At 37.5% G+C, this 11,097-nt stretch overlaps 1 protein-coding gene across 1 annotated transcript in view; it reads left to right on the top strand.

Moving 5' to 3' along the window:
- Positions 1-619: 619 nt before the first annotated feature.
- The window catches only part of LOC146463400 (tolloid-like protein 1), a 42,765-nt gene continuing 32,287 nt past the window's right edge, over positions 620-11,097 (top strand). The window contains exons 1-7 of the mRNA XM_085084477.1: positions 620-683; positions 1,514-1,633; positions 2,893-3,049; positions 6,049-6,242; positions 8,213-8,443; positions 9,115-9,348; positions 9,658-9,817. Coding sequence (XP_084940603.1) covers positions 1,555-1,633; positions 2,893-3,049; positions 6,049-6,242; positions 8,213-8,443; positions 9,115-9,348; positions 9,658-9,817 — 1,055 coding nt within the window. The 5' untranslated portion in view covers positions 620-683; positions 1,514-1,554. The remainder of the gene's footprint in view (positions 684-1,513; positions 1,634-2,892; positions 3,050-6,048; positions 6,243-8,212; positions 8,444-9,114; positions 9,349-9,657; positions 9,818-11,097) is intronic.

Below are 11,097 nucleotides of genomic sequence, written 5' to 3'. Positions count from 1 at the left end.
CTAAATCCTTGCGCTTTTTCTACCAATTCTAACGTTGAGCGGGGATGAAACGCGCAGAACTGACCGGGTAAGGAACTCGCTTTATCTTCTGTCAACAGAGGTGTAGCGCTCGATTCGACTTGCATGTTTGGAGCAATTTTTGAAATATATTATTTACTGGAGTTTGGGACAAGAATAAAATACTAAACGGAGAGCGCGCTTTTATTCAAACCAGACAATATAAATCTTAAGATCCAATCAGGGTGGGTATAGAGCGGGCAAGCCTAGGCATATCTATTGTTTTCATTGTACTAGAGTGACGCTCATTAGTAAACCTCGACACTTATTAGTATGCAGGAAGACATTTTTTCCCTAGGTTATAACAATAGATGACGTCATGGACTCGACGCTTAGGAATATTAATTAAGGGGATCCAAGGGGATCCAAGGGGATCCACTAACGGGGCTTATCTTTGCTGAAGGTATACTACTCCCATGCTATGCAACCTTCTTGTACGAGCCAGTTTGGAATTATCAATTTACATTAAAAGTTAATAAATTAAAATTAAGAAATAGGATCATGCTATATTTTCGGGAAAAAATAATCTGAGACCGCTATTTCACTGTTGTTATTGTTTCAGGAACACTTTACGATGTAGTGTGTTACTGTCCATAATCACCATGTAGCCAGTTAGCCTTTTCTGGGTAAGTCCCATTTACTGTTGTCAGTATTGCTCATACTGAGTTCCCTGAATATTACATTTCTGAATAGAAAGGAATACAAACCTATGAAATATTGAAGGATTCAAGATCACGAATTTTCTAATCGATGACAGCTTCATTGGACGTTGTAGCGTCTTTATCATTCTGTTTAAGGCGCCATCGACTATAAACAAACAAACAAACCAAAACTTAACAACCTGTTTTTTGATATGCTATACGAGAAACATCTATAAGAATTGCAAATCACAATGACAAGTGATGACATACGATAAAACACTTGAGAGTTTCTTGGCGTTTGCCTGAACATAATGCACACTTTAGTCAGTTTGGTTCCCACAGCTTTTAAAAGACATTTTTCATAGATACTGATGAAAGCGTTTCACATAAATCCCTGTTTGCCGTAATTCACATGGTCTATAATGTTGCTCATTGTTGACTACAAAATTAATAATTGAAACGGATTCTTAATTTTCACTGCCTTGTTACTGACATTCTATGGATTAAAAAGCGCAACAGATCACAGCAAATATCGGATCATAAAAGAAATCCTGTACCAGTACTTGAAATTCAAATTTAAATGGATTCGGTCTATTATTTATTTCAATATATTATTGTATAACTGTCCCTTCCAAATCCACAAATTATTTCGTCAATCGTGTATTGTTTTTATGTTACATAATGGAAGGTACTCTTCTGATCAGACGAGGTTGGCATAATAAAAAAAAAAGTAGTAATTGAAAGTTTACCTGGTGATGGTCAACACGTGGGTTAATCTTGAAGTGATGTTTCTTCGTTACCCTTTCTATCTATAGGAATGATGGTTACATAGCAGAGATCAACCATTTGTACAATTATGCGCTTCTTCAGCGCGGAAGTGTTTTTCTTACTATCTGTGCTGGTATGGAATGAAAACAGTGGTGTCTTTGGCAAAGGTAAGCACACAAAACGTTTATTTAGTTTGATTGTCGACTTTCTTCGGCGTTGTTCAAATGCCGTGGTTTTGAAATTTAGGCCTTTTGTAGTTATAAACATAGAAATTTTCCTGTGTAGCGATTATGGTACAATTTAATCTATTGTTCAAAAGACAGTTTAAATTAAAAACGTTTCCATCGCAAAATTACGCCTTGTTTGCTGTACTTTTCCGCACTTGTTAGCGAACCGTTTGATTCGAATCAAATGACCGAAATCTCTTTGAATTATACGCTGGTAAGCAGATAACCCAGAGAAGAATCTCTCTGCAGTGAATCAGTTTTTAACGGGAACATAGCAGGCGATTTGTTTATCATACTAAAAAAATCGCCCACAATAATTGCCAGATTGTCAATACATGTTTCAAAGTATTCACTTGATTTTCACAGTTTTAGTCTACGGAGTCCTCGTTTGTCCTCCATTGAGCAAACCGTTTTTTTTTTTTTTTTTTGGCTTGCATAGTGCAGGATATCGGAGCCGTTCAGAAGTCGATTGTAAAGTTGTCGTTTCGTAGTCAAAACAATCTAAAATCTCTTCAGAATAGACATCCAGAGGACAAGCTCCATTAATGAAATTGATCTTAGTTACAGACAGACAACTGAAATTTAAACGGTTCCAGCAAATCTGATGGTGTCCACCCTGAAAAGTTGTTTGTCTTACAGTGATGTCCGGTCTGATAGAGTTCATCGCATTTGCAAAGTTGCCTAACCACGCGAGACGTTTTAACTGAGACATGTTTTAGTGTTCAAGAATGTTGTCAACTTCAAAATTACTGTGGGAACAGATTCAGCAGAATGTTATATACACTCGGTATTTGCACAAGTCTTCAACCTATGGGTAAGCTAGGAAATGACCAGCTGTATCATTCAACCATTCGCTGTTCAAATTATGTGTAATTTGACAATTACTTTATTCAGAATCTATCCTTTATCGTTACCCTTAGCCAGGAGGACTACGGTGATCCTAAACTGCTGACGTATTTGTAATCGTTTTTAAGTGCATTCACACTCCGTTGTGAATTTGTTACATAACCAAAAACCTGTGTTGTTCTAATTCCAAAATAGAATGCACGCGGTCCGCGGTGAACTTTTGTACAATTCTCTCGCAAAAAGACCACCTAATTGTTCGTTTTTATGATTAATTCTTTTTAAACGTGTTTGCTTGTTTTTGTGTTAGTAAGATTAGTTTGATACCGATTTTATTTCTTTTTTCTTTTTTACAGAATGCGGTGCAATAGTAAACAATTCGCTAACAAGTCCTGGGTATCCGCACAACTACCCACCCGATATGGACTGTACTTATTGGGTTCCAATTCCAGAAGGCACAACCTTGATAGTTACCTTTGAAGACTTTGACTTGGAAGATGAAAGTTCATGCGGGTAAATAAAAGGATAAAGATTACCATCATATTAGTTCCACAGTATTCATGACGAATTTACTTTCTCACAGTGTCTTTAACCCTATCTAGACCGAGCTTTTTTTGTCTTCTTAAGGGGGGGGGGGGGGGGGGGGAATTCCGCTCTCCCTCCTTTACTTCGCAAGTATAAGAGCTATGACAATGAGCCTTGGAGGATAGAAAGTACGACCAAAGATGTTCCTTTGAAGTCCACAACGGGAAGTGATGACGTTATATGACGTGGTAATAACGTTGCGATTACAAAATGGCGCCCAAAACTTCAGGAAAGCGTCAAAATTGAACGAAAAGTAATTAGAATCAATAAAGATCCACTATTATGGGCAAAAACATAAAAGTTACAGTGAGAAAAGTTTCTTCATTTAAAACAAAAAGGATTTTCAATTTATCTGAAAAACTGTGTCAAAAAATGGTTGCCGTGGTAACGACAAAGTCAATATACTCTAACTAATCACATCAAAATTTCCGTAAAAGTACTGAAGTTTTCTGCCGTTTGCCCTAATATTAAAAAAAAAGTTATTCATGTTAAAAGTCTCCGCTGGCAGAATCCTATCTTTTAAGTTTTCTTGTATTGTTTTTGTCTTCGACAATGTCGTGGCGTTCTTATTAATCCTGCATGTCTGAATTTCGCCGAAGTATTACCGATACAATATGGCAGGCGTTTCGTCATTAACTACCGCGAAGGAAACATCCCTAGACGTACCATGCACCTTCTAAGTCCAAGTCTCAATGCTCTCGCAAATCTTGGGAGAGAGGATTGTTACACAACTTAATTAGGGTAGATATAACAGAGAACCCAAAAGGGTAAGGGTACGAATAAAACACTGTTTCATGATCAGATCCAATGTGAGGCGCCCAAACGGAAAAGTAATAAGGAACTTTTAAGCAACAGCGACGGGGAAGGCAACAACAACGCCGCAAAACAATAGAATTAATGAGCAAAAACAATCGCTCTTCGCGTGCGTTTAAAATTGTGGTACATTTCTTTGCCGTCTTCTTCAAAACAACAACGTGAAATGACCAAATTCAAGGTTTTGTGGAGAAAGGGAACACACGACGGGAAATTTCTCGTTCTCTTTCTTAACTCGAACGTCTCTCCTATCAGTTTGGGTTTTAGGTAGTTTGCCGTCAATGAAAAAAGTTGAACGATTTGAAATAATCGTCAATAAGCACAAATGAAATAAAAGTTATATTTTCAAGTGACGTTTTCGCTGGCGTTGCTGTAGTCGCTGCTTAAGTTCCGTATTAGGAATACACGACAAATAGGTGAAGATAAACTAGGTATAAATACAAGTATATAAATATTTCCTGTGACACAGACAGTCACGAGCTAAGGACCAAGAGCAAACCATGTCGCCATCAAAGGCGGAATTCTTATTTAACAAAAACGACTTTAAGGAGGTCAAGGGATGGCTAAGTTACATAAAGTATTCCTCAGCCAAATAGCACGATTAAGCTTTAAAAGTGCTGGTTTTACAAGCTGGAACTGTGAAATGACGATTGCTTAAATTACCATGACAGGTACAGCGGTGAGCGCTGAACTTACATAATTAGTCCAATCAATATATGTCCAAGGCATATTAATTTATCCATTAGAGGGTGATTGAATAACAAAGTTATTTAACTTCTCTAGCATAAGCTAAAGATAACACGTAAAATTTCAGCGGGCACGATTTTGTATAAAGCCAATCAGAAGAAGGCTAATGAAGAGATTGGCGTTCCAAGACCTTGTTACTTCACTTGCTCTCTTTTTCTTTGAAGATAAGAGACCTACAGTTCCGTACCGTCTTAGGGATTCCTTAAAACCGTACCCACTTTTAGACAAAAACACTCAAGTATACTTTGCCTCTGATCAAATTGGTAGATTTAGGACCCGTTTGAGACTAACCATTTACCCTTTGGAGAGGCACATACCTAAATAGAACTTAGCTTGTGTCACCGGGGAGTACCCCAATCCTAAGGGCTACTCACACATTTCCGCCTGAGTTAAATTTTATGCTCCAACTGAAAACGAAAAACCATGATAAAGGGGGGACTCTGGTCAAGGAGTATCAACTCAACTGAGTGTCGATCTACTACAATTCGCTTTTGTTTACATCATTAGTGTGCAAATACAAAAAACAATTGCCGTGTGATATTAGACATTTTTAGCATATCTAAATTTATTTTTTCTACGTGTTTAAGCCGGTCAAATTGTAGCTCTTAAAGGAACGTACTCACAACACACTAATAAGACTTCTTTCCCTTGGAATATGCGGCAAGGAACCTTTTGATGATTATGGCAGTAAAACTGTATTTTTTCTCAACATGTGCCTTTATTAACCAGAGTTTTTATTTCCTTTTAGCAAACTATAAAAGCAATGGTTTATTACAGCATTTTATTTTAATTTTTTAATATCAGATGTACCAAGATGTAATTTAAGCCCCAGAAATTTGCTGATTTTTTTCTTCTCGTTAGCTGTTCGATATGACCTCCGGTTAATCGCTGCGAATCGACTGAGAAACTTCAAGTAGTTCCTATTGACAGAACAAAAGTCGGTTTTGAAAACAACTTTCACTCGTGATCCACACCCACCTCGAGGTAAAACTGTGATGTTGTTTCAATTAATCGCAATTTTCTCCCGAATTTGGGTAGAAATTGAGTGATTAGTACGGAAGTTTTGTAGGCGTTGCTTGGAAGTTGTTTCTGGGGAAACCGATTTATCGCGAATCTTCTTCTGTTTACTCTGGATATAAGTCTGAGTTCCTCGAGCACTTTCCTTGTTCGTGTTTTTCAAAGCAGTGTGAAATTTAAACCAGAGTAAAACAAAAGGACAAAACTAAACTGCAATAAATATTATCCGATTATCATTAACTGAATTTCAAGCTGACACACTGCAACATTTCTAGGAAGCCATTAAAGTCAGCAACTAAACCTTTCACAATGCGATTCCTCAAATAAAGCACAAATATGTTTCTTTGCAGGTGGGACTATTTGAAGATCACTAATGATACAAACCTGTCGTCCGGAAAGTACTGTGGTTACAAGACTGGGAAGAAGGTTGAAGTGACTGGATACTATGCAGTCATAACATTCCATTCAGACTCTAGTGTCGAAGAGAAAGGATTTCGGATACTTTTCCACATTAAGGACAGTGGATCAAATTCGACAACAATAGGTATTGTTTTAAATCAAATTTACATATAAAATATCTGGGCATGAAAATACTCAACTAAAACATCAGGTAGCGTCCAAATCTTCGGTGACTTGCACTGGCTCATCTCGCATGATTAAACCTTCGATCAGAGAAAAACACAACTAAACAAAAGCTGTAAGCACAGTGTCTGTATTCACTTTTATAAACAAAGGCATACTGTCGCTTGGTTTGTTGTATAACAAAATGGCAAAGCACATATGTTCCACTTTTAACAACAGCTGGGTTTATGGGAGTACTGAGATTTCGTTATGTTTCTCGTTTTTATACTGAAAACATTTATTTCGTGGCACGTAAAAACTTCAGGATTCTGCAAAGTTCTAGTAAGATGTCATTGTAGGTATGATTGTTCAATTAATTTTATTTAGACACGATAATTCCTTCATCTTATAACAACCGGTGACCTCCACCCACACTTAAATTTCATAACTAGCTTGCTCTTCGGGAGTTTCACAGTCAAGCGACACACGGCCATACCCGAAAGGAAATGTTTTGGATAGCCTGTTGCAACATAAGACCGTGTTGCAACAAAGAAGTAACCAACGGAAAGAAGTAAATGTGCCCGCCGTGCACAATAAAGAGAGTTAGAATATGACCAGGAGCCGAGGAGAAAGTGTTAAGCGAGATCAAGAAAACAAAGCACGTTTTACCGTCCTTTCTTTCAATGTTATATTTTTTGTTCGTCCTCGAGGTTATACCTTCAATTTTCATGCCCTGTGGCCCCCTTCCCCCTTTCTGCGCATGCTACATCCAAACTTATGTAAATACAGTACATTACCATAGTGAATGCTTTAGACCTAGGAGACTCAAAAACTTTGTCTCGTGTTAATATTTAACAATTAGATTATGAGCTCGAGATTTCAATGGCGTGATAGTTGACGAGGGCGTTCAAGCCCAAATCAACTATCATGCATAGAAATCAATAGCGAATAATCTTATTGTTTTAGTAAAAATCTACTACTCGTTCAAAAACTTAGCAATAACACAGGTTCACGTTGTTTATTCAGTAAAAAAAATGTTATATATAGTTCACATTGCGTTGGCTTCTGTGTGCGTGCCTTTGTAACTCATTCAAAATTTAAACTGGCATTCACTCGAAACTGGAACATGGAGTCGAGTTTTTTGCATTGTAAAATGATAATCAAAGATATACGGACGTAAAAGTGCTCTTTGGAAGCTGGGTCTTTTGAAAAATGTGTCCGTGAAACGCAACTTATTTTAAAATTGCCGACTTTTAAAAGTGTCAATGCATCAAGACTAAATTCAATTAATTCTTGTTTTCGACTCCTTTTCTTACCGTGAAAAATCTTAATTCCTTATTTCGTTGCAATTTTTGTCTTCTCTGGAATCGCCTCGACTAGTAATTATCCAAAATCCTTTCATTTGCCTTAAAGAAGACGCAATTCATTTTACAAATGTAGCATTTCAGATATGGCGAGGAGATCTTATAAAAACCATCGGGCTTATGTCAAGACTGAGGCACTTAACAAAAAAGATATTGCGAAAAGGCGAAGAGGTGACCGCCATTTTGTGGTAAACCTCACCCGGTTAGGCTACTCATTCTACTATCTACAACAGAATAGATAGCGAGTGGTGTAGCCAATAAGAGAACAGTATTCGTGATAGAACGCTAGTAGATATATATTTAAGTGTAATAATATAGTAAATGGAAGCATAGCGAAAAAAGAATAATAAATTAATTCTGCAAAGCAGGCCCCCAGCTCTCACTCCCACAGAATACTGATCTCTGAGATGTTGCTACATTTTTGTTGTTTTGTTATAAAGTAAGTTGTTTTGCAATTGAGATATTTAGTTTTCTCTCATGCTTTCGTTTTCCAGCACTTTACTTATGTGTTCTTTATATATGGCATTATTACAGGTGGATTCTGTTTGTGCTGTCAAGTGTTGTCTGATTTGAACTTTTCTTCCATTAGTCTCACCAAAGGTAGGGTTTCCAGCTTCTGTTGTGCGAGAGTTTCCACAAGGCAGATTGTCGTGTTCAGCCATAGGAATTCCTCCAATATACATAGCGATAATAAGGAACTCAACAACACTGGTAAACACCACAAACTCGGCAAGCATCCAAGTAAGAGAGGAGGGACACTACACATGCCAGGCCATTAGCGAGTATGGAAGTGACGAAAGGGAGTTCACAGTAACCAATGGTGAGGACACATAGACGATGTCATTGAAGTTTTTTTAGTAGAAAAAAAGACAGCGCAATTGAAGGACTAAAACCATAAAGGGGCTAAATAGGATTTTGGGTGGATTTTTGGTTTACTTTATGATACGACAAAATTCCGGAAAAATAATTGAATTGCTCCATTTAACTATATTCAGGGCATATAACGAAAACGAGGCAATCCAAAAGAAAACAAGAAAAAAGAAATCAAACGAGGAATTCATTTTTGTCTCCTATTTTCTTTGGACTCCCCTCATTTCTTGCAAAATTTTGGGGCAACGAAAATTCATTTGACAAATTTACGTGTATTCCCCCCACTTAAAGTCTGGTTGTAATTTGATTAAAATGAAACAGCAACCTAGAATTTGACATAAGGCTTTTCTACATTAAATTCAGCTCTTTTTAAAATTGTTTACTTGTAACTTATCCTGATTTTACCGTACTCTAAGGAAGATTATCGGTGCCATTTTTTTCTGCAACTATCATAATAGGTCGGTTTCATTTCAAATGCGAAAATTAGTTGTTCGTTTTTTTTTTCTTTTAGGAACATTTTGCCTGAGTACGGATTTCATTTTATACTTTTGCATTACGACGCGTATTCAGTAAAGGTGCCCTGTTGAGTGTTAAGAGTTCTAAATCGTTCCTTTTTATTAGTTTTACCCAAGGTAGTTTCGCGATGGTCATCCTCCATTGTTCCGGTTGGCTCCTTTCTGTCGTGTTCAGCCACAGGGATTTCTCCCATAAATATAGCGATAATAAGGAACTCAGCAACACTGGTGAATACAACCAACACAGCTAGGGTCCGTGTTAATGAGGAAGGAAACTACACATGTCGGGCCACTAGCAAATATGGAACAGACGAGAAAAAGTTTGTTGTGAGAATCCCTGGTAAGGAGACAGAGAATACTCATTTTTTAAGCTATTATGTATAAGAAATATTTTTTACAATTGCCGTTACCCATGACATAGACAGAATGTACCAATTTGCAAGAAAAGAAAGGTGTTTTTTACTGTTCAAAAACTCCAATGCAGGCGATCTGTGGTGAGCTTTGTACAATACTCTTGTGACACGACCACCAAACTGGCTGTGATGATCATCCTTTTTATTCATTGCCTTTTAACTTTGTTTGTTTTTTTGGGTTGGTAATACCAGAACAAGTTTGATACTGATTATAATATACTTTTCCTTTCTTGTAGAATGCGGTGCAGTAGTAAACAATTCGCTAACAAGTCCTTGGTATCCAAACAACTACCCACCCGATATGGACTGTACTTATTGGGTTCCAATCCCAGAAGGCACAACGTTGATAGTTACCTTTGAAGACTTTGACTTGCAGAACGGTGGAAGTTCATGCAGGTAAATAAAAGGACAACGATTACCGTCATATTAGTTACACAGTACTCTTAACCTCCCCCTCCTTAACTTCGCAAGTATAAGAGCTATGACAATGAGGCTTGGAGGAGAGATAGCACGACCAAAGATGTTTCCTTTGAGGTCCAAAACGGGAAGTAATGACGTCCTATGATGTGGTTATAGCGTGACGATTACAAAATGGCGGCCAAAACTTCAGGAAAGCGCCAAAATTGAAACACTATTATGGGCAAAAATATAAAAGTTACAGTTAGAAAAGTAATTTTTCGTAATTTAAAAAGAAAGGATTTTCAATTTTTCTGAAAAACTGTGTCAAAAATTGGTTGCGGTGGTAACGACAATGCCAATACACTTTAACTAATCACATCAAAATCTTCCCAGATAAATTTCTGGAAAAGTACTGAAGTGTTATGCCGTTTGCTCTAATATTAAAAAAAGTTATTCAGGTTCAAAGTCGCCGCGGGCAGAATCCTACCTTGTAAGTTTTCGTATATTGTTTTTGTCTTCGACAATTTCGTGGCGTTCCAATTAATCCTGTATGTCTGGATTTCGCCAAAGTATTACCAATCCATTATAGCCGGCGTTTCGTCATTAACTACCGCGAAGGAAACATCCCCAGACGTACCATGCACCTTCGCAGTCTACTCTCACAAATCTTGTGAGAGGGGATTGTTACACAACTTAATTAGGGTAGATATAACAGAGAACCCAACAGGGTAAGGGTACGAATGAAACACTGTTTCATGATGAGATCCAATGTGAGGGGCCCACCCAGAAAAAGAAATAAAGAACTTAAGCAACAGCAACAGCGAGGGCAACAACACCGCCGCAAAACAATAGGTTTAATGAGCAAAAACAATCGCTCTGCACGTGCGTTTTGAATTGTGGTACCAGGGCGGATAGACATCCATCCACCCTGGTGGTACACTTCTTTGCCGTCTTCTTAAAAAAAACAACAGCTAATTAGAGCTATTGTTCTTTGCTCTCCACTGGGATTACAAAATTTGAATTTGAAAAGGAAAACAAAATGAATTCTGGTAGTTGTAGTCAATTGACGCCATCATGAAAATGGCCTATTGTGGTACCAGGGCGGAGAGACATCTATCTGCCCTGGTGGTACATTTCTTTGCCGTCTTCTTAAAAAAAAAAACAACATGAAATGACTAAAATTCAAGGTTTTTTTTGGAGAACGTGAACACACGACGGAAATTTTCTCGTTCTCTTTCTTGACTCGAACGCCACTCCTTTTAGTTTGGTTTCTAGGT

Source organism: Pavona decussata, unplaced genomic scaffold (assembly GCF_977016875.1).
Source record: "Pavona decussata unplaced genomic scaffold, jaPavDecu1.1 SCAFFOLD_178, whole genome shotgun sequence".
In the NCBI taxonomy this organism is placed as follows: domain Eukaryota; kingdom Metazoa; phylum Cnidaria; class Anthozoa; order Scleractinia; family Agariciidae; genus Pavona; species Pavona decussata.
Note: the sequence above shows the minus strand (reverse complement) of the source record. Positions and strands in the feature narration are given on the sequence as shown.